This window comes from Monodelphis domestica, chromosome 7 (genome assembly GCF_027887165.1).
Source record: "Monodelphis domestica isolate mMonDom1 chromosome 7, mMonDom1.pri, whole genome shotgun sequence".
Lineage (NCBI taxonomy): Eukaryota > Metazoa > Chordata > Mammalia > Didelphimorphia > Didelphidae > Monodelphis > Monodelphis domestica.
The window spans coordinates 14,053,114-14,076,832 of record NC_077233.1 but is presented as its reverse complement, the minus strand read 5'-3'; the positions used below and the strand labels follow the sequence as shown (position 1 = coordinate 14,076,832).

The following is a 23,719-nucleotide window of genomic DNA, read 5'->3' as shown; positions in this document are numbered from 1 at the left end:
ACCATTTCATCCACACGCCGTACAACGTGGCATCCATTTCGTTACTGAAAAAGTCATCCTCGAAGAAAGCGCGTGTGCGACAGTCGAGGGATGTGGGGATGCGCCGGCCCAGGCCGTCCGAGAAGGCAGGAGCGCGGCAAAGGAAACGGCTCAGCATTGCCCGAAGCCATTCGCTCAGACGCCACCAGAACGCCTTTTCCCACTCGACATTCACGCCTTTCGGGGCTTCGAGGGCTCTCAAAAGACACAGGTATGAACACACTCTGTTGTAGACGGCCGGCAGCTTCCAATCCGCCTGACCGGTGCTCTTCCAAGGCCGTTGGCCACAGCTGGCCCTGAGCTTGGCTCAGTCATCAACGATGCTGCAGGACCAAAGAAGGAGGCCTTTGGGGGGGGGGGGGGCTCCAGCTCCTTTGTGGGGGGCTCCGGCAGGCTGCAAGAAGAGTTGTCAGGATTGTCATGAGAAAACACAGGATCAGAAGAGAAGGGGAGCTGGCCACGGAGCAAGGGGAGGAGAAATGGCAAGCCAAGGGCTGCCCTAGGATCCACAAAACAGAAAAAGGCCAAGAAGAGGCAGCAGCTCGATAGCTCAGTGGATAGTGCTGGGCCGATCCCGAGTTCCGATCCAACCTCAAGCCATTTACTAGCTGGGTGACTGGGCATCCCTTCACATTGTTTGTCTCAAAACTGTAAAAAGGGGGTAGAAACAGCAACTACCTTCCAGGGTTGGGGTGAGGATCAAGTGAGATATGTCTAAAGTACTTAGCACAGTGCCTGCACAGAATAAGTGCTATATAAAGGCTAATCATCATCAGCATCCTCCTGGACGCCAGAAGAGCAGGAAGTTAAGACTGCCAGGATTGTCTTTTTTTGGTGCCTTCAGTGCTTTGTATAGTCACTCGCACAAAGTTTAATTAATGGTTGTTAATGGAGGACATGCAAGATGACAGTATAGACAAACCCTGACCTCCAGGAGTGCCCACACTAGGGAGATCTCAGATGCATTACATTATTCATAGAGGGTGAAAATGGAAGGATGGGACAATGCAATAAAGCCATTAGCCATCTCCCTTCTCTGGGCCCATTTCCTTCCACATCCAAGTTGAGGAAGGTCGGTGTGACCGCTGAGATTCCTTCCAGCTCTGAACAGGTAATGTGGGCCTCCTCAGGCCATTTTCCTCCCTGCTTCACTCCTTCCATGGTCTCTTTCCCAAGTTCGGTGGCTTCCTTCGGGCCCTTGCCCAGGAGAGCCAGGCCAGGGGGGAGATGGGCAATCATCTGACACCTGAAACACAGGGAGGCAGAAGAAACACTCCTTAAATTTGAAAATCCACATTAGTTTAAAGTCAAAAAGTTCCAGTCCCCACTGAGAGTTTGGTGCTTATTTTGTGGGGTCATTCCATGGGTTACAGGGAAGGCTCAAAGCCTGCAGGGGGCAGTCATAAACTTTCAGGGCCATCTCATGATGCTGAGAATTCAAGGTCACCCCAAGCCAAAGAGTAGGCACAAAAGCTGCATGTTTGTGTGGAAAGTGGAAGAAAGCAAAGATGCCGGACAACTGTTGAGTCAAGTAGAATAAAGCAAATTTAAAATCTTCCTTTTAAAAGTTAGAAGTAACAAATGACATCAATAATAACCTAATTTTTTAAAACAAAATGTGCTTTGTAATAACTTAAAGAAATTAATTTCAACATTTAAATTGTCGTCACACTTCAATCTCTTCCTCCAAACCACCATCAGGATTCTTCGTTTGGCCATTCATTCTCATTCACTTTTTCTATTATGTCATAGTTGTGAGAGTCAGCGTAGCAGGAGAATGGGACCTGCTTTCAAGTTCTGTCTCTGATATTTACTAGTTGTGTGACCCTGGACAAGTCACTTAACTACTCATTGGTTTCTAGGCAGTTCTCTTAGACTGGATGTGGCAGAGATAATGCTGAACTGCATGAGGGGAGGAAGTTTCCTGATGGAGCGCTCTATCCCACTGAATTCTCTCATCACAGTCTTCCTTCATTTAAGTTCTCACCTTCCTGTTACACTATTTCCCTTCATTCAAGTTCTCACTTTCCTGTTACACTATTTCCCAGTTCTGTCATAGCTGTTAAAAAATATCCTTCAAATTTTTCAATTTTAATTATATCAGAGTAGTTATTACATTTAGGTACCACAATTTATTTAATCATTATATCTCTGCTTCCAGTTTTTGGCAATTAAAACTAATGCTGCTATGAAATTTAACAGCTAGCTTTTATTAAAAGTTATTTTGGGGGGGGCAGCTGGGTGGCTCAGTGGATTGAGAGTCAGGCCTAGAGATGGGGAGGTCCTGGGTTCAAATCTGACCTCAGATACTTCCCAGCTGTGTGATCCTGGGCAAGTCACTTAACCCCCATTGCCTAGCCCTTACCACTCTTCTGCCTTGGAGCCAATACACAGTATTGGCTCCAAGACAGAAGGTAAGGGTTAAAAAAAAATTTATTTTGGGTAAGTCAGGTTAATTTCCTAATAATTGAATTACTGGGTCAGAAGGTATAATTATTTTGCATTTTAACATATGCTATGCCAGGTTAACTCACACACACACACACAAATGCAAGTCTGCAATTTCACCAGTAATGAATGAATGTACTTGTTTCTTCATAACCTCATTAATAAATTAAAGCAATTCTGGGGTTTCATTTCCTACCTGGAAATGCAGGCCAAAATGACCCCAAAAATCCTAGTCAGTTTTGAAGTATGTGACAATGAGCACATTAATAACAATTTGTATAGACATAAAAGGAACCAGACTGATCATACTGTTTGGCCCAGGAATCCATACCCCAAAAAGATAAAAGTCAGAAACAAAGGTCTAATATATACAAGGACATTTGGAATACCACTTTTTCTAGTAACAAAGAACTGGAAATAAAGTAGGAGCCCATTAACTGGGGAATAGTTGAACAAACTAATATGGGAATACAATAGATCATCATTCAGAGGATTACAGAGTTAGAGTTGGAAAGGCCCTTAGAGGTGACTAGGTCCAATCTGTTCCTTTTCACAAAGGCGAAAACCCAAAAGGGGATCCACCCAAGGTCCAGCTCCCAAGTATTTGAGGATGCTTTTTGTTTTTAATTATTTTCCCAATTATTTAATTAATTAATTATTAATAATTAATTAATTAATTAATTAATTTCCCAATTAAATGTAATAACAATCTTTTGTTATTAAAAGAAAACTTTTTCTGAAATTGTAAGATCCAAATAGTATCCCTCCCTTCCCTGAAAGTGACCAATTTGATGTAGGTTATACATGTATGATCAGGCAAAATATATTTCTATACTGGTCAAGTTGGGAGAAAAAAATCAATAAAAACAAAAATACAAATAAAACAATGGGAAAATAGTCTGCCTCAATCTGCATTCAAATTCTGTGAGATCTTTTTAAGGAGGTGAAGTCTTGGCATATTCTTTTTCATAAGTCCTTCAGAATTCCTGGATCTTTGGATTGCTGAGAATAGCTAAGTCTTTCACAGATGATCATCGTGCAAAATTGCTGTTATTGTGTACAATGTTCTCTTGATTCTTTTTGTTCACTTCACTCTGGATCAGTTCAGATAGGTCTTTCCAGCTTTTTCTGAAATCATCCTTTGTAAATGCCCCTGGGAGGGAAAGGGGAGGTAGGACTGCGACCAGAATTCCAAAGGTAAGGTTGGGGAAAATACTAAGAGGAAATACAAAGGTAGAAGTTAGAAGGGCCTCACCTAAAGATAAGGGCAAGGGAAAAGATAAGAATCAAAGACACAGATACAGTGTGGGGTCGGAAGGGCCCATGCTGATGGCAATGGGTTCAAGTTTATTGCAAACTGGTCATCTTTTAACGGTAAAAACCATAGGAATTACAATCAACCATGAGAAAGGTCCATGGGAAAGTGTAACAAGAATATAGTGTAGCTGGTAGGATAATGGTTAGGGTAAGATAGCAGTTCCAGGAATGATACAGGGTTCATGGAACGGTCAGCAATCTTGTTATGGGAAACTAAAAGAAGGTGGTGGTGAGGGCACTCAGACCCGTTCTCAGACAAACAATAGAATTCAACCTCTGACGAGGGCTCTCAGATCTTTATCTTAGATGGATCCAGAGTTATCAACCTGTAACAATCCTTCTCTGCTCATCATTTCTTATTAGCATAATGGTATTCTATCACAATTATATATCACAATTTGTTCAACCATTTCCCAATTGATGGACATCCCTGAGGGAAGATTTGCTCTCAGGTCTTCCCAACTCCAAACCACAGACAGGCCCTTATTGTCCCCCAAGAAATGACAAAAATAAGGATTGCAAGAAATAAGAGAAGACGCATATAAATTAATAAACAATGATATAAATAGATCCAAAAGAACAATATACACAATGTATATGAAAAAATGATTTTTAAAAAGCTGATTTCCCTCAGTAATTGAAAAAACAAGAATGGTTCTGAAGGAATAATAATGAAATTTCTCTCTTCTTAGTAAAGAGATGGAAGACTATATAAACAAAATGCTGCTTCCACTACAGACTTCAGCATTAAATTGGTTGTTCTTGCTTAATTTTTCCTCTGTCATAAGGTAAAGTCTTAGCAGAGGAGAGGGGAGACATCTCCATAAATATGTACAAAAAGGAGATATAATTTTTTCAAATAATATGATGTTCGATACATATCTTTATTTATAGAGGTTACTAATTATTTTTAAATGAAGAGAATTTCAACTGAGAAATACAGAAAATAAACTAATGAAGGATGCTTCCCACCTCCTGCCAGAGAGGCAATGAAATAAATATGCAGAATGAAATAGCTATTTTTGCAAATGGCCGACATGGAGATTTGTTTTGCTTGACTATTCATATTGTTATAAAGATTTTCTTTTTCTCTTGGGAGGGAAGGGCAGAAGGAGGGAGTTAAAAAGTCCTTGATCATTAAAAAAAATTTTAATTAACAGCAATACTGAGTTTTATACAGTAAATAAAACTTTATTTTTTCTCTGTTCATCCTAGATTGACATTGCCAACGGTCACAGATCAACATATAATACAATTCTGTATTAACTATTTACAATTTACAATATTTTTTTCCTGGAAAATATAAGTACAAAAGCAAAGTAAACAAATGAGGTACTGCCATTTGAATTATCAGAAGCAAAAGCTTAAAGAACTAGTCTTTAGCAAAAAAATCAACAAATCTAATCTGGATAACATAGTTAAATCGATCTAATTCATCAGGAAAAAAAAATCTATGAAATTCCACCTCCAAATGTATTGCACAAGTAAACTAAACCAGAGACAAACCCCCCCTCCCCAAAAAAATCACCCTAAAATAAATAAATAGAAGAGGCAAACCCTCAAGTTTAAATCTTAAAGGGAGGAAAGAAAAAGGGATGAGAGAATCTCTCCTGAGATCATATATGGGATTCACTCATTCATCATGTCCTATTCCCCCAAATGAGGAGAAAGAGCCAGCAGTCCCAGGTCACCCCTACAGAGAACACCTTCAAAGGAAGGCTCAGCTGTATCCATGATCCAGTGTCATCCTTTGCCTTTGCGCTGCCTCTCCCAGGGACCTGAAAAGCAGCTTGTCAGCCGTCATGCCTTTTCTCAAAGAACAACAGAGACGTGGACAGTTTTTTAAGCAGCATGATCAAAGAATGTTCTTCATCCCAATTTCTTCAAGATGACAATCTTAGCCATGACTGGAAAAGAATAAAAGGCAAGAAGTAAAATTGCCTGCTAACTTTTGAAACTAAAATAGAACAAAATATTTCCCATCAGTAATATTAAAATTATAAGCTCTAGAAAAAGTTCAGTTAAATCTCACAAACCTTTTCCTATTTCTTTTACTCTAACTCTGTAAACCTCCAAAATGGCATTTTCTTTTTTTTAAAAGATGATTCAAAAAGAAATCAAAGTTCAATTACTTAAACAAAAATGTATAAAAAATACTGACTGTCTTTTTGCCCCATCATCCTAAAAGATGCTTAATAATGAAGCTATCATAGGCAAAAAGCCTTATTTTCCCCACCAGAAGATAGCCATCAAATCTTAACAATAGCCGAGGGTACTCTTACATTTTCATTAAATACTACTTAGCACTGACAGTACACACAGCATGTCAAAGCTAAGTTTTATTTGAAACCAGTAGACTAGTTTAAATTCTTTTAAAAAGAAAAACTCTAAAATTGAAGCCAATACTATTCTCTCAAGGCTTTCTAAATTAAAACTATCAAGGAAATGGATTAGATAAACTTCTAGGCTAAAAAAATTACTGGAGATAACCAAATGAAATTAAGAAACCAAAAGGAAGCTTGAAAGACACCACTCCCAGACATCCATCCCCCGCTCCCACCGACACTGTGCATAATGTAAAATTAACAAAAGATGATGAAAGGGTTTGTGTAATCACATGAAATGAGCTGATTTTCTAAATTAATTTGCAAAATGAAAAATCCATTCCCTACCTATAGTAATGAGTCTTTTACATACTACAAGCATACATTCATTGTTAAGTCAGTTTAATGATCCTATTGGTGTTAGATTATAAATACTGATCCATCTTCTCTGTCTGTATAACCTGCTCTGACAGAGCCTGCTCTTTGGGGACACTTAAGTTAAAGGGTTTTTATGCACAGCTAGGATTGCCTAATATGTTACTTTGTAGAGTTCTTAGGATTTGCCTGTACTTTGTACTCCGTAGAATGGAAGTTCCTGGAGGGAGGGAATGTCTCGTGTTTGATTTTGCGCCCTTGGTGTGTTTAGCAAAGTACCTGCTATATGATAGGTGATTAGGGGGGAAAAAACTGTGGAATTGAATGATCAAATTATCATATTAAAACAACTGAAAATTATAAATATGAATTTTCCTAAGTTAGTTCTTATAATGAAATATATATGTATATATTTATGTGTTTGTTTATTTTTAAGGTAGAGCCTTGGGGGCAGCTGAGTGGCTCACTGGATTGAGAACTAGGCCCAGAGATGGGAGATCCTGGGTTCAAATCTGGCCTCGGACACTTCCTAGCTGTGTGACTCCAGACAAGTCACTTAACCCCCCCATTGCCTAGCCCTTACCAAAACAGAAGATAAGGATTTTATAAGTAAATTAATTAAATTACATTAGAACCTCATGGGCTATTCACAGGTTATTAAAACTTTTTAAAGAACTGTTTGATAAATATGAATGGTATACATTAAATACAACATGAGGGCTAAACATAATCACGGATATGTTTAAAGCAAAAAAGCTTAAAAATGAAAATGCTGTGAAAAGTTAACAGATCAAGATAATAGTGTAACTATAATTAAATTTCACTTACTAATTAATTATCCCCCTAATTCAGACTTTGTAGAAATTCACACATAGACCAGGCTAAACTTTTCCAGAGGGGGAAAAAAAGTCTGACAATGACTTCAATAGAATGCAACTAGATTACAAAGATAACCCACTCTATTAATTGGGAAAACATAAAACTAGATTCTGCAAAGTTTCTTACTGGGCAAGTACATTTAGTGTTACTAAAGTAAAAAGAAAGTCAGCAAATATTCTTCCACTTTCCTCTAATTTAGAATTACCTTCAACTACTACTATTTGGGGTACATTTGTTACCCCAAATTTATTTCAGATCTGTGATATTTATAACTTTTATACTAATCTGCCATTTGGTTTTCAGTGTTATCTCTTTTTCATTAATGAATCAAAAAATACTCTGGGAATTTTGTCTTTGTTATGATTGTCACCTTTGGAAGGATACGGGACTGGGGAGGAGGACCAGACATTTTTTTTTCTCTTGTTTTAAAGATTTCCAAACATCTAATGAGTGTCTAAAGGGTTAATGTTGTCAGTTTAGCCAATACAAATGTAGGCCTAAAATTAAGATATTCTGAAGATCAGCTCATGAAGGAACATTTTCATTCGAGAGAAGCAGAATTCCAGGGAAAGGTTCATTCATTTCATGCAGGGCATTAGATTTCATGTAAAAGATACAGTTTGTAGATTATTCTTCACTCACCCACATGCTAACTAAGCACAGACTGATGGCTTATTCAGAAGATACCACTGCGAGCTGAAGCAAACTACAAAGTCAGGGAGAAAAAAGCTTATTGAATGATTTTTGAAGAATGTTTTTAAACCAAAGCTGAGGTATATACATAAGATTAATGGGCTAAAAGCAAATTCTACTTCAATTTTTCTCCCCAATAAAGGAGTTAAAGTCAATTCTAAAGGATTTAAAATTCCCTGCAACTCTCCCATACTAGGCACATGCATCACTCTGCTGCTGAGATTTCTTTTACAAACTGCAAGAAAAACTTAAATGTCTATCAAAGAGAAGGTTAAGATAATGGCAAGTGTAACTCATTTTAAGCAAACCCAAAAGATTAAAATCTAAAATTAGAGAATACAAATTAGAAAATGTTTTGCTAAGTAAAAAAATGTATTCTCTAAGGGTTTTTTAAAAGACGCTCCACCAGTTCATTTAAAACAAAATTTGATCTAGGGGGCAGCTGGGTAGCTTAGTGGATTGAGAGCCAAGTCGAGAGACAGGAGGTCCTGGTTTCAAATTTGGCCTCAGACACTTCCAAGCTGTGTGACCCTGGCAAGTCACTTGACCTCCATGGCCCAGCCCTTACCACTCTTCTGCCTTGGAACCAATACACAGGATTGATTCCAAGACAGAAGGTAAGGGATTTTTTTTTAATTTAATTAACAAAGTATAGAATTACAAAAAATTCAACTTAATTACAACTTTTTAAGGAAGACCACCATTTTTTAAGTCATGTTGATATTTTGAAATCTCAGCTCCACACAGGTCACATTTAAAATTATTACTAGTTGAATGTCTTAATATTCAGAAACAAAGCCGACCAAACAAAATGGTTGTCTTAAATGAGAACTGAAATTTCCACTTGATCTTCTGACTGAAACCCTTGGAGTCAAAGACAGATCCAGATCATAATTCAGTACATAGACTGTATGTACTGGGAAGTATCATTAATACTATGTAATTTAGAACTTCCAGGTTTGTTTAAAAAGACTACGTAGAAACTGTTAATAATAGCTGAATTCCAGAGCTGAAGTTAGTTCAATTCCAGAAGCTTCCTGCTATTTACATTCAAATTCAATGGGAGAATTAGTGATGCTCCCACAGCCCTGGGTTTGCTGACACTTCCGTGAAAGATTATTTTCCTAATCTACAATACATGGGCCTGGGCTCCAATTCATTAGCAGGAACACAGGCAGATCTAGTCCAGTAGGAGTCCTTCTAGAGAAAAAGAATATATCCAGCATCCTTGAAAACACCATGCAGAAACACCTACAAGGTGAAGGAGCTTTTCTGCAAGAGGAAAAAAGAGGGAAAGAGGATGGAAAGCAGGAGACGTAACGTTTTTTTAAGCAGTAAGAGTTCAAAAGTTAAAAATTAAGGTGGCAGATTAGGAGTATATAATAAGAAATCATCTACTGAGAAGCATGCCATCAACAAAATAAGCAGAAACATCCACTTATTTGAAATGGCAAAGAAATGAAAAACCAAGCTAAATCTCTGTGGCATTAATTTAGACTTTCCTAACAGGCCTGGTCAATAAGAAGGTACAGAGACCACATTTTCATTAAATAAAGTTTAATTCTGGCTATCCAGGGAAAACTGTATTTCAATAAGTACTGTTTTAGGGCAGGTAGGTGGCATAGTGGACAGGAGGATGAATCTAGAAGCAGGAAGACATGAGTTCAAATCAAGCCACTCGGGGGAAGGAGAAAGGCTGGAACCAGTTCAAATCCTAAGTGATTGTTACATTTTCGGTGTGAGCGTTTCCAACTTGGAAATCAACAAACACTACAAACTGGGTCATGATTCACTGTCTTGTCTAGACTTCAGAAAGTGATTAAGAAAATGTTTATACCACATATTAAACTGAAAAATGCATCCAAAAGGCCAGTTGTTAAGCAATCCCCAGCACACCTCTAAGACCTAATGACCACCAAAATGAAACAATGATCAGAAAGCTCTGGCCTGGCAAATGAAAACAAGCACAAGGGAGGCAAGAATGTTGGTGCACATGTCCCGTTTTCACTCAAAATAAATCTAAACTAGAAGTTTTCAACATGGAAGCCCCAGTCTAACAGCTTTGCAGTGTTGGAAGAGGCCTGGCCAACTACCTGCCATGTTCCCTTTTCTTGCCTTCATAGCGTTGCTGGTGCTGCTGTTTAGGCATTCCCTACCGCACCATCTCAATGGGACAGATAAGGCCCAGGGGTGGACAAGGCCGCCCTGACAGCTGGCTGACTGCAGAGCTGACTGAGCGGGCCTATCGTCCTTCCACCCAAATGTGGCCGGGGCGTCTCTGCCAGAAATTCTCCGGCTCCCCACCGCCCAGCACAAAACTGCTGTCCGTCATCTACTTCCAATTCCAGGCTCATCCCAAAGGATGCAAACACAGACACGCCAGCGCTTTCCCCCACCTCCATGGCTTCATCTACTCTGTTCCCAGGCCCCAAATGCATCACCCAGCCAAGCCCCATCACCAGTCGACCCTGCCTGTCTTCCATGGAAACCCTATCCAGGCCTTCCCTTCCACAAAGGCCTCCTCCTCTTCCTGATGGCTCTCACTGATGAAGCCCCCGCACCGGAGGTTCCTCCAAGGCAGGCCCTGCGTCCTTTCCATCTCTGACCCCCCGAGGGCACCCAGCACCAAGCCTTGCCCAGATTAGACGTACCACGTTGTTTGGGGCTTAGCTTTATGCACTGCCCTGTGTCCATCGGGGGGTATTTAAAAAAACATCTGCCAAGTGTAGGCACCGTGATGGGCGCTACGAGGAAGGAAAAAGGCCGGGCCTATTCTCAGAGTTTAGAGGATCCACTGAGAGCCCGTGGATGGGCACGTGCCAAATGCCTGCTCTGTGCCAGGCAGACTGCTGGGCCCGGGGGCTCAAGACAACCACAAAGTAGCTCTCCCCTCGAGAGGCTTCAACACAGAGGTTCTACAAGTCCCCCCCGAGCTCCTGGGAGCCAGCCAGGTGGCCTGGGGCGGCTCAGCTCCGGTCTCCATCCTTGGGGCCTTGGCCTCAGCCACTGTCCTTTGCCCACATCCCTTAAAGAGCCACAGACAATGGCAAGTCCCAGCAGAGAAGGAGCCACGCTGTCAGCCTCCAGCAGGGGAAGCTGCAGGGGATGCTTCCTGGAGGGGCCAGTACTGGGACGAGAAGAGCCCCGGCTAAGAGGAAAGCGGCATGAGTAAAGATGGCTTCGTCGGTACTTCAGCTTCCTTCTCAAACCTTTCTTCAAAATGAAAAAGACTGGCTTTCTGAGCGTCGAACATCTCACTTAACTACACTGAGCACACAATGGTCCTTTCAGCCTAGGACTATGTCGCCTGAACTGAGCGGAGCTACAGAAGTTCTTCTTAAAAATCGATTGTTTTTCTACTCCGACTCCATTTCTCCAGAGCCCAAGACTGCACTGACAGGGGGCAGGAAGGAGAGAATGGCGGAGAAATGCCTCGCAGGCACAAATGGAAAGCTTTGCGTCAATGCGACAGCAGAGGTAAACAGGCAGTTACTGAGGTCACAAAGGCAAGTTTCCAGAAGGTATTGCGGGCCGTTAAATAATGCAAGCCCCATTAAAACGCCACTGTCTGCACGCTGCCCAAGCCAGACTCTTTTAACTCTATCCATCAACCACCACTGGAGTGGACGGCCGGCTCCAGGATGGGGCTGGCCTTCCTTTGAGGCTTTTCATCTATCAGACTAAAATAAGAAGATTGCTGAGAGAAGCCAAGGTCAATCATTTTTGCCTGACTTTTCCAATCTATTCTTCTTTTTCCCCTGGAGCCTGCACAGAGCCTGGCACATAGTAGGCACATAATAAATGTTTACTGACTGAATTTCCAAATGAGGAATGGCAGATTGATTGAAAACTCAGCTAAAGGACACGTTTGCCTCCAAAATAAGCTAAGAGACTTAAGCAGGGGCAATTATTATTCAAGTGCATGATGGATCACATGGCCTTGAAAGGGGAAAGAAAAGGAAAAAGGGGGCAATAAGGGAGGCAGAAGACAAATGTTCAAGTGTACCAGCTGTTGGAGGCCTGTCCTGTTGCTTTTGCTACAGGCACAGAGAGGACATTTTTCTTGCTTGGAAGCTATAAAGAGAAGCCATTCTGCCCAGCATGACTTATCAGGCATTTTTTTTTCCAACCAGCTAATTTTCTATAAAGAAGCTTTGTCCACTGATGAGTAGTTACATCCTTCTCGTTCCTAGGGAGTACCAAAGACTCAGCAATATTTGAATTCTATGATCCAAGAATCATTGAACCTTTAAAATCATTTGCTTCTAACTTAGAAATCATACACTCTATGACTTCTCCTTGAGCAACAGGATTGGGCTCTAAAAGTTCCTAATTATACCAGAAAAAAATGCCATCCATCCTCTAAGTAGCCTATTTGTGCTTGTACATAATGTACTCAGAGGAAAGAAGAAAAGGCAAGCACCTAGTCCTCGTGAAAAAATACATTTTGGGGGGAGCTAAGTGGCTAGAGATAAAGGCCCAGAACTAGGAAGTCCTGGGTTCAAATCTTGTTAACTGTGTGACCTGGGCAAGTTAGTTAAACCCCCATAGCCTAGACCTTACCACTCTTCTCCCTTAGAACCAATATTAAGATTCTAAGACAAAAGGGAAGGGGAGGGAGACAGAAAGACAGACAAAAAGAGACAGAGACAAAGGGGTGGAGAGACAGAGACAGAGAGAGACAGAGAGACAGAGACAGAGACAGAGAGACAGAGACAGAGACAGAGACAGAGACAGAGACAGAGACAGAGGTACACAGAGGAAGACAGAGACAGAGAGAGGAGATAGAGAGAGATGGAGAAATAAAATATATTTTCTCTTCCAAAGTAATCATCTACAGAGGATCTTAGCTCACCCTCCTCCTCATGGCAAAACCCTTCTCCATAATTAGGTCTTTGGAAAATAAGAACTAAGAAGTTAGCTTATTTACAACTTAATGAAGTCTATTTGCAAGACCTACCATTGGCCGGGCATCTTCTCGTTCTAAGATTTTCTGAGTCTGATCAGCAGGAAACTTCAGGACTGTAGTTATGACTTTTGCCATTGTCTACAAGAGAAATAAAGAGGCTTAATGACAATCATCAGGGAAAGTGAAAGCCAACAACAATCATTTGATATGCACTAGCTAGAAATCTTTTAACCAAGCTAAGAGTATTCTCCTTTAAAAATCTCAAAGAAAGCCATGACAATGAAGTATGATGTGAAGATTATCAATCAAGGACATGACATACAAAACTGAGTAATACATTATTCCAATTAGACGGCAGTCCTGAAAGTCTTTTGGTTGACAAAGTAATCAAAGGGTGCTTCTTCCTGAAGAGCAGAAGCTACCTGGCACTGCTACCAAGTTCAAATACTCTTAGCCCTTTTCATCTTATGAAGATGAACTTTGGAGAACTGCAATAAATGGCTCGTCAATGAGTAAGGCCTTTTCCTTTGGAACAATCTATCTGAGAACTGATGCAATGACAAGATGTGTGTTCAAAGTAATCAGAAACGGATGGTCACCCCAAGCCCGGCTGAGACTCTGTCACATCATAGATCTCACAAACACTGGCTACTGCATGAACACGAACATGCTCAGGAGGGTTTGGGTTTGTTTTTCCAAGACATGCAGCACATCAGCCTACTGGAAATACAACTTGGATTTTAAATAAACACAGGATGTATTGCTTTGCAGAAGACAGATGAATCAAAACATCATACATGGCAGCTTGCAAAACAAGATCATAAGTTGTGCAGATCTGAATAAATATACCGTAAGTCAGACTGTCACCCATAAGCTCCTGGAAAATTCTCCTCAAGGGATGAAACTTTCCCTATTTGGTTCTCAAGGTGAGGAGTTTTGAGGGAAACAGAGAGGAAAGAAGACACCACTTATGAAAAGAAGATAACAAATTCAGTGTTTAAATATAAAATCATGTCCAGCTGTCAGGGATGCTAGAAACCTTATTCTTTTATTACAGGGGGAAGGTAGAAGAGATAACCTTGCAAGTTTTTCCTCTGCAAATGTGCATTTGTACACACACAGAGCACATCTCCAAGGATATGTGTTTTGCTCTGTCTGTCTGTGTCTGGATGGGGGGAGAGGAGTGAGATGATATAACCATCTGTTATTAGCTAATTACTTTTTTGATCAGATGTCACAAAAATAAACACCACAATTCTTCCCACTTGAAATTTTGCCATTCAAATGTCAGTTTTTTACTTACTAGAGTCAACATAAGGCCCAGGTACATTAAGAATGTCCCACGCACCAGGAACTAACATAATAAACTACAAATTTTGATTTTTCCAATTCTCATGTCCCTCAAGACTACCATGACAGGCTGAAAAATAAAATTCACAAAACAGAATTCAGTTCTCATAGATTTTTAGAAGCAGCTTAGAGAAAGCCTTACTTCAATTCTTTCACCTTACTAATAAAAGTTGGTGTCTTAAACATGCCCAAATAAGGATTTCATCCTAATTATGTCACTTATTCTTAAGAGGCCTTACAGACCCATCTTAAGAAGGATCCTTGAAAAGGAAATTGCTTCTGGTGCCCTCGACTTAGAAGGCTGCTCAAGGTCACAAAATTGACTTGTGCTACTTCAATATTACGAGTATCTTATAAACATGCAACATTAAAGTGCTAGCTAACCTGTTAGGAAGGCACACGCAGGACACGTGTGTATCCATAAATCTGTTTGAACAAATGAAATGCAATTAACTATTCTCCATTTGTCAATTCACTAAGCAATTTATTAGTGACCACATGAATAGGGAAAAAACAACATTCACAGCATCCGATTGTTTTCTTAGTTCACGGCTGGCTAATTCACTGGATGCTCCCTTTTAAAAAGAGAGGATTTGCCGACTGCCCAGTTAGGGAGCCAAAGCTCTCGCTGCCTGTGACACAAGGTGCCATCTTCATAAGAGATGCCCAGGTCCATGCCACAGAACACTCGGAACAAGGAGACTGAATGAACTCTTCTGATAACACATTCCAAGGACAGTGGGGGGAGAAAGGGGGAAGCTCAAATGGTGGCAACTGGTGCTGCTCTCCCTCCGCAGAAGGAGAGGCTGTTCCCCAGCACCCGAGAGCAGGAAAGGCTTTCTGACCCAAAAGGAGCAAAGGGCTGCCTTGATCTCTCGCCAACAGCTTGAAGATTCAGAGAAGAGTGGAAGGCAGGCCCTTTGGGTGCTCCTCTTTGTGGCAAACACTAAGTCGCCTACCATCAAAATGACGGCCATCACGAGCAAGAGCAAGAGCAGACGAAGCAACACAGGTCAAGGGAAACGTGCATCCTGCGAAGTGCGGCAGAGCTGCGGGTGGTGATGCTACTCGGAAGGGACACACTCGCTCATTCCATCTGTAACTCTCAGCGAGGCTCTAACACGGCTATGTCCAGCCCGGGCCACCTTTGGCTACTTCCCAATTCCATTCCAACAGTCACGCTAAAGTAGCAGCTCCCTCCTTCCACCCAGGAAACACCCAACACTTTCTTCCTTGGCTTCTGGCAGACCCTGACTCGGCCAGTCCTGTCTAAGGCAGCTCTGTCACTGCAATTCTTCCGTCTGGCTGCAGGATTTAAAATGGACAAGCGCCCGACGGGCCTTCTGGTCATCCTCAGGCTAGCCCTCTCTCAGAGGCAGGCTGAAGCCTGATCTATTTGGCACATCAGGAAACGGCATCGGATAAAGGTTTATTAACCCGTATGGGAGAGTGCTAGAGTGAAACTACAGCCTGCACTCAGGCCCTAAACAAGGAATGAGAGAGGGGAAGCCAAGGTCTGAGAAGCCAGAAGAGACTCGTGATTTTCCTACGTTGCAGGACAGATGATAAGAGAATGGAGCAGGAATACTCTAGGCTGTACCTTTCTTTCCTTCTTTAAACTCTATCTTCCATCTTAGAATCACAAGAGCAGTAAGGGCTGGGCAATGAGTATCTTGCCCGAGGGCACACAGCTGGAAGGGTCAGAGGCCACATCTGAACCCAGGACCCATCTCTAGGCCTGGCTGCCCCAAAGTAGTACCTTTCTGATATGTGGCCTCATGCTGACGTAACTGATGATCCCCTACAGAATTAAGGCAGACGACATGTCCTCTGTTGCTGAGCTGCCAAGGGAGGAAGGTCTGGGTGATGTGTAGTCCTAGAACTCTGACTGCACCAACCCACTTAAAGTTGAATCTGAGCTTCAGTCTAAGGGTTCCTGCACGATATGTCTCTGTGCTTTTATTTTCAGGTCTCCTGAGAAACCCGAACCACAACTGACCTGAAAGCATTTGTCTCTCCTTCAAGCTATCTGAGTGAAGGTCAGGCATGCCAAGAGGAGCACGTTCACCCCAATTTTAAAGCTTTTAATTCCTTCTCTACATGCCACAGATCTATATTGTGTTCTTCAATTCCTATGACACAGGGGAGCAGGGGCTCTGGACATGTGTATACTTCTTAGAGAAGTGATGGGACAGCCATTAGATACAGAGAGAACTTTAATTCTAAGTTGATGGGTTATTTCCTGGGTGTTGTTACAATTTTTTAACCAAAATAAAAGATTACAGTTCTTCCTAAACATATATTCCTTATTCAGGAATATTTGAAATACTACAAAGTGTTTCAGAAATGGGAAAAATTGTTTTCCTATTTTTAAAAGATCTGAAGTCACAAAATAAATTATTCCTGGCATAATTCAACCTATGTATAACTTCTAGTATTCTGCATTAGGCAATGGTAATTAAACTGAACATTTTACAGATGTAATGAACCTAAGCAATATCTGCCAATTCGTTTTTTGCTCTAAGAGTGAAATCCTGTATCAAATAATCAATCTTCTATGGCCCAAGAAGAGCAGAGTGTGGATGTACCAAAGGAAACACCATGGTGAGGGCATATGTGCAGGCAACATTCTCACTTCTAAACTCAAACACACACCACATCACCAGAAACAGGGTTTCTTCCCTACCTTCGTTTCACGACCCATCATATATTCAAAGAGCACTTTTCTCAAGTACTCAAACTCAGTTGGCTCTCCAAATAGAGAGACATCAGCATGGCACAGATTCCCCCCTGTCAAGAAACAGATCAAGTACAAATTAAAAGAAAATCATGTAAATAATTGTCTATTACCCAGAACAGCAGCAGACTAAAAACAATCAAGTAATGATTAAGTGAAAGAATAATTTTTTTCCTGATATTGTAATTATATGGATAAACTCTAGCCACAAAGTAGTGGACTGTGTTTCTTTTATATCAATCAATCCATTCCATAAACTTCAGGTTTTCTGATGTGTATTCTTCCTTTGGAAAAGACAACTTGAGTACCGGGACCATCATTTTTAAAAAATGACGACACATAAGGATTGCAGTATTTCCTCACTGTGATTTCATATTATTTAATTCATTCACTCAGAACAGTTTATCACCCATAATAGTTGTAGAATGAGCTCCCTTTATTAGTCTATCGAAACTCTTTTTGTTTGGGGAAGACTCTAGGATGATCATCCTTTCATAATTTCAAAGTTAATAATTTTCGGTTCACAATGACTTCATTTCAAAATGTGGGATAGATGGAATAATTTTACTACATACAGCAAATTAGCTTTAATTCAGGTTTTAAACATTTTCATTCAGAGGGGGATGCCCTTCAATTGGGGAATGGCTGAACAAATTGTGGTATCTGTTGAAGGAATACTATTGTGCTCAAAGGAATAATGAACTGGAGGAATTCCATGTGAACTGAACGACCTCCAGGAAGTGATGCAGAGTGAAAAGAGCAGAACCAGGAGAACATTGTACACAGAGACGGATACACTGTGGTACAATTGAACGTAATTGACTTCTCCATTAGTGGCAATGCAGTGATCATGAACAACCTGAAGGGATCTATGAGAAAGAACACTATCCACATTCAGAGGAAAAACTGTGGCAGTAGAAACACAGAAGAAAAACAACTGCTTGATTACATGGGTCAAGGGAACATGACTGGGGATATAGACCCTAAATGAACATCCTAGTGCAAACATCGACAGCATGGAAATAGGTTCTAATCAAGGACACAAGTAATACCCAGTGGAATTGCGGGGGGGGTGGGGGGTGGGGGGGGACACAGAATATGATTTTTGTAACCAAATTGACCAAATAAAATTTAAAAAAAAATTTTTTTTCATTCAAACAGGAAATACTACATATAAGATAGAATGATTGTTAATATGAACTGTTTATCTGTCACCAAAACTCTATTTTGAACTTGAAATGTACAAAGAATTCAAACATTCCAGATATATAATAAAGAAATCAACCTTTATCTGAGAACACAATTGTCTTCTTACCAGGGCCTTTATTTAAACATAGCTGATGTAGTTTTGTTTCTAGGAAATATGTTTTCCAAAGAAGTTTCTACCTGCTCTTTTACCCAACGTTTCCAAATATTGCATTCTATTGTAAAATCTCCTTTTTATTGTGGTATGTGAAAATTAAACTTTCAAGTCAATGAACATTTATTAAGTGCTTACTATGGAAAGTAAGCACTCTACTCACTCAATTTATCTTTTTTTCTGTTTCTTAGCTCTCAGTAATCATGGTACAAATTATACTCATTAAAATAACTGAGTTTTGTCAAGAGGTACTGTGGTATAACAGGTGGAATGCTGGGCCGGAAATAAGAAAGACTTTGAATCAAACCCTACCACTAACAATAGTGTCTAATGTCTATGCCTAAGCTCATACAATTCCCTAGAACTTAGCTACTAAATCCAGAAAGAGGTTAAGATCTACTGATCCCCCTACTAATGAAATCAACCAAGCCGTGGGTTGTTTTCAAATGTTCACTGGCACAAAGCCCATTCAGCGCTTCATATTAATAGAATTTTAGAATCAAAGAAGTCAATGGAAAGCCACTGAGTCCAAAGCATGCCTGAACAAGAATGCCTTCTACAATTGGACAGTCAATCATCATGGTTAGTCACCTATCATCATTAGTCATTATTATTATGTGCCAGGTAATGTTTTAAATGGTGGGGATACTATGACTCCTAAAAAGGGCAAAAAGGGTCCCACATTCACAAGAAGTTGAAATTCTAACAGAGAAGTCAACATATACAAATTATACCCAGAGCAGATACAGGGTAACTTCAGAATGGAAAGCATTAACAGCTGGAAAAACTGAGAAAAAAAGGCCTACAAAAGATGGGACTTGAGCTGAGTCTTAAAGAACTCCAGGGATTCAAAGCTCTGGAGGTGAGGAGGGAGAGCATTCCAAATATGGGGGCAGCCAGGGAGCACACAAAGGCACAGGGGGGCGGGAGATGAACGTAGCACAAGGAATAGCAAGTGGACTACAGGGGAGAATGAGGCATAAAACCACCAGAAAGTCAAGAAAAGGCCAGGTTGGGGAGGTCACTAAAGGCCAAAAAGAAGCATTAACATTTGGAGTCAGCAGAGTTCACTGAGCAGGAACATGACACAGTCAGATTCTTTGGCAGATGAGAATTAAAGTTGACAAACCAAAAGGTCAATGAAGAGGCTGTTGCAATGATCCAGATGAGGATTCTTAAGCTAGGGTGGTGGTTGTAGGAACACTAAGAAGGGGACATAGGAGTGATTATAGAGATAGAAATGATAAAGTGTAGTCACTGTTGGCTAGGGGAATAAGTGAGAGAGGAGATAATACCAAAACTGTGAACCTGAATGAAGGAAAGGATAGCAACACCTCAACATGAATAGAGAAATTCTTTTTAAAAAAAAGTATGCTAGAAGTAGGGAAAAGAAGGCTGAGTCTGAGATGTCTGCAGTATATGGTTTAAGATGTCCAAGGCAACTGAAGTTGAAGAGAGGCCCTAGGGCTGGACACAAATGGGAAGTGTCAGCACAGAGACTGACTGAATCCATGGGCACTAATGAGAATGCCAAGTAGGAGAATGAAAAGAGAAAAGAAAATGAAGCCCAGGATATAGATCTGGGAAGCATCCACACCCATTGGATGTGACATAGATAGTAACCCATCAAAGGAAACTGAGATAGGGAAGTCAGACAAGTAAGAGAAGAACTGAAAGAGAACAGGATCATGAAAAGCTAGAGATAAAGTATCCATGAGAAAGAGAAGGAAGAGACAAATGCTGCAGAGAGATCAAGAATGGAGGAAAGCTTATTGGATTTAGAAATTAAGAGATCATTAGTCATTTGAAAATAAATACATTTTTTAAGGAGAGTCATTGATTAGCTGTGGAGAAAAGTTTCAGTTGAATGAAGGCATTGGAAGCCAGATCTCAGCATGTTTACAAGACTAAGAGCACTGACAACAGATACCTTTGGAAGAGAATAAAGAATACTGGCTGCAGGGATGACCAGATCTAGTGAGGGTGTTGGGGTTTTTTTAAGTCTGGAGGAGACTTGGGCCTAACTGGTGGCTGGAGGATGAGAGACTAAAGATTAAAAGCAGGAAAGAAGAAAATAGGTCCATATAGGTACTCTTCACTTTAAACTTGACTGAGGAAGAACTTACTATCACTCATTTTCCTTTGGAGCAATTTTATTCCATTCATCTCATCTTGTCTATTTTTCTTCAAGGGCCACCCACTGCACCTAGATCTATTCACTGTGGGAATAAGCATAGTAAGTCTAATGCTTCTTCTTCAGGTCCTTTTATCAGGTGCCTTTTAAAGTCTCTTCCTGAAGCTAAATCCCCCTAATATCTTTGTACAACACATTCTCCAGTTCCTTCATTATCCTAGTTGCCTTCTTCTGAAGGCCTTCCAGTATATTCATTTCTTCCCTAAAACATGGAAACTTGAACCATTAGTTCAGATGTGGTCGAAGAAAAAGCAGGACACAACTATCACTTTCCTTCATTCAGAAAACTGAGTCTTTTTTAAATAAGCTAGAGTTCGCATTCTGGGGCTGCGTTGTCCCTGTGGACTCTAGCCAAGTACTGTACTTTACACTGATCTCTTCTGAGCTCAATCATATTAGGATTGTCTCTTCTGCTCCCCAAGGAAGGTGGTAGAGTGGCCTCACGGACAGGAAGACCTTTCTCCAAACTTCACCTCTGACATTTCCTGACTATGTAATTCTCAGTCAAGTCATTTAATTGCTAAGTGACCCCAAAATTATGGGAAGCTGGTAAATAGGGTTTCTTTACCAGGAATGTCCAAACCAATAAAATCCGAATTCCAGAACAAAGAAAATGACCCATTTTTTCTGCAAATGTTGATCCCGTTTCCATCATCAATATGACCGCGATCCTGCCTAGCTTATCTTACCTTCAGATTGGTCAAGCATGCCTCCTTCCATGTCTATATCAAAGGCACTAAAAAAAAAAATGTTGAACAGCTCTCTACTCTGATTCTAAAAAAGGAAAAGGTCTCAATGTCAATGTTTATGGCAGCTCTTTTTGTGGTGGCAAAGAACTGGAAATTGAGGGGATGCTCATGAATTGGGGGTTGTGGATATGATTATGATGGAGCTCTATTGTGATGGAGCTATAAGAAATGTTGAGTAAGATGCTTTCAGAAAAACCTAGGAAGACTTAGATGAATTGATGTAAAGAGAGGTGAGCAGAATCAAGAAATACTGTACACAAAAGCAATAATGTATGATGATGATAAGCTCTGAATGACTTCACTATCCTGATCAATGCAGTGACTCAAGATAACCCTGAAGGACTTACGATGAAAAATGATCTCTCTCTACCTCCAGATAAAGAATTGATGGAGACTGAAGGCAGATAGAAGCAAACTTTTCTACCTTCTTTATTTTTCTCAGGTTTGGGTTTTATTTTTTGTCTGTCTTTTTGCAACATGACTATTATGGAAATGTTTTGCACAACTTCACATGTATAAATATCTATATCAGGCTGCTTGCCTTTTCAAAAAGGGCAAAGGGGACAGGAAGAAAGGACAAAATTTGGAATTCAAAAAAAATTTTAATGTTAAATTTTTTTACAGGTAATTGAGAAAGAATTAAATAAAAATATATTTGGTAAAGGGGGGAAAAAGATAACATGTGCCCTCTGCCAATTTTAAGTTCATTCTAAGTATCATCAACTATCTAGACTCTCATAATATTAACAACATCTTAAATGGCATCATCTCAGCCTAATTCCAGATTTTACAACTACTAATTCCTTTTGACTAAATCAACCCAAGTTTTTAATCAAAGAATTATATTGAAAATGATGATACAGCCAGGAACTAATAAGCAGATTTGTTACTTTAAAACAATGCACAAGGATACATTTTTACAAGTGTAAGAACAGTTATTGATCTCACCTTCAAGGTGTCTGAATTTAAAATCTTTTAAAAGCAACGAGGAGTATGTGTAAAAATACTCATAGCCATTCTTCTTTTAGCAGCAAAGAACTGGAAACTATGGAGATTCCCACCTTTTGGGGAATGGCTGAACAAGCTATAGTTATTTTTGAGACGGTTCAGTTGTCTGACTCTTCCTGTCCCCATTTGGGGTTTCTTGACAGAGGTACTAGAGTGGTTTGCCATTTTCCTCTCCAGCTCATTTTGTAGATGAGGAAACAGAGGCAAATAGGTTGAAAAGATTAGCCCAGGATCACGTAGCTAGGAAGTGTACGTGGTCAGACTAGAACTCAGGATGATAAGGCTTCCTGACTCCAGGCCCAGTGCTCTAGCCACTGTACCACCTAAGCTGCCCAAATACTATTCACTAGTAGAGGGTGGTTTCAATCCATCAACCTCTAGGTTATAGGCCCAGCAGGCTTCACTGCCCTAGTGTGCTCAAGCATATGAAGTCTGTGAATGCAATGGAATTCTACTGAGTCACAAAAATGAAGTGAGCAGTTTCAGAAAATGTGGGAAGGCCTGTAAGAACTGAAGTAAAGAACCAGAGCTGTTTACAAAACACCACCGATAAACCAAGCAATATTGAAAATGTGATCAAATAGCTACCCATGACTCCAGAGGGATAATATTGAAGAAGGCCACCTTACCCCTGGCATAGGGTGCAAAATACCACCTCTATTGGGGGCCTTGGGGGGCGGGGGAATATGACCAATGATTTTGTGTTGCTTGAGTGGCTCCACATGTTATACTGGTCTGGGAATTTTTAGTTTTATTCAACGAGAAGGGTGTATGGGAGGAAAAAAATGGATTTTTTGTTCATCAGGGAAAAAGATAAAAATTTAACTTTAAAAAGCAACTTACTCTTATAAATTTGAACAATTTAAGAAACAATCTCTAAGAATAACACTGGCATAAAGTCTGCAGACAGAAAGAGAAATAAAAACACTCGGGATTCTATCAGAGCAAAGCCTCAAATACCCTCATGTGAGTGTCTGCATAAACTGCCAATACCACTTCATAGAATTAGCCTAGCCAAGGCAACACACACAGCACGTGGGCAGATTAGCAGAGAGGTATGGCCCTGCCTGAGAAATATGACAGAGGAGCTTGGAGGCAGTCAGGTAATCCTGTTAGATAAAGGGCTCTTCCTAACAAAACATCAGGCCACATTCCTATTACCTGGACAGCAACTCTAACACCAATACTGATGTTGCTGCATGATGGACAACCCTGGGGGGGCAGGGGGGCTCTCTTTCTGCCAAAGGCAGAGAGCTTGATAACTTTGGGACTTCCCTTCAGGATAGTTTCATCCCTGAAAAGGCAGAGGAACAAACAAGAGGAAATGCTATTCTGGA

At 40.4% G+C, this 23,719-nt stretch overlaps 1 protein-coding gene across 6 annotated transcripts in view; it reads right to left on the bottom strand.

Moving 5' to 3' along the window:
* Positions 1-4,970: 4,970 nt before the first annotated feature.
* Positions 4,971-23,719, bottom strand: part of GOLGA4 (golgin A4) — a 105,145-nt gene continuing 86,396 nt past the window's right edge. For 5 of the 6 annotated variants that reach the window (XM_056804257.1, XM_056804259.1, XM_056804255.1 and 2 more), the window contains 4 exons: positions 17,021-17,124; positions 13,036-13,122; positions 8,025-8,088; positions 4,971-5,711 (listed from right to left, as the gene is read on the bottom strand). In XM_056804257.1, coding sequence (XP_056660235.1) covers positions 8,059-8,088; positions 13,036-13,122; positions 17,021-17,124 — 221 coding nt within the window. In that variant the 3' untranslated portion in view covers positions 4,971-5,711; positions 8,025-8,058. The remainder of the gene's footprint in view (positions 5,712-8,024; positions 8,089-13,035; positions 13,123-17,020; positions 17,125-23,719) is intronic. The other variant, XM_056804256.1, reaches the window with a different exon arrangement.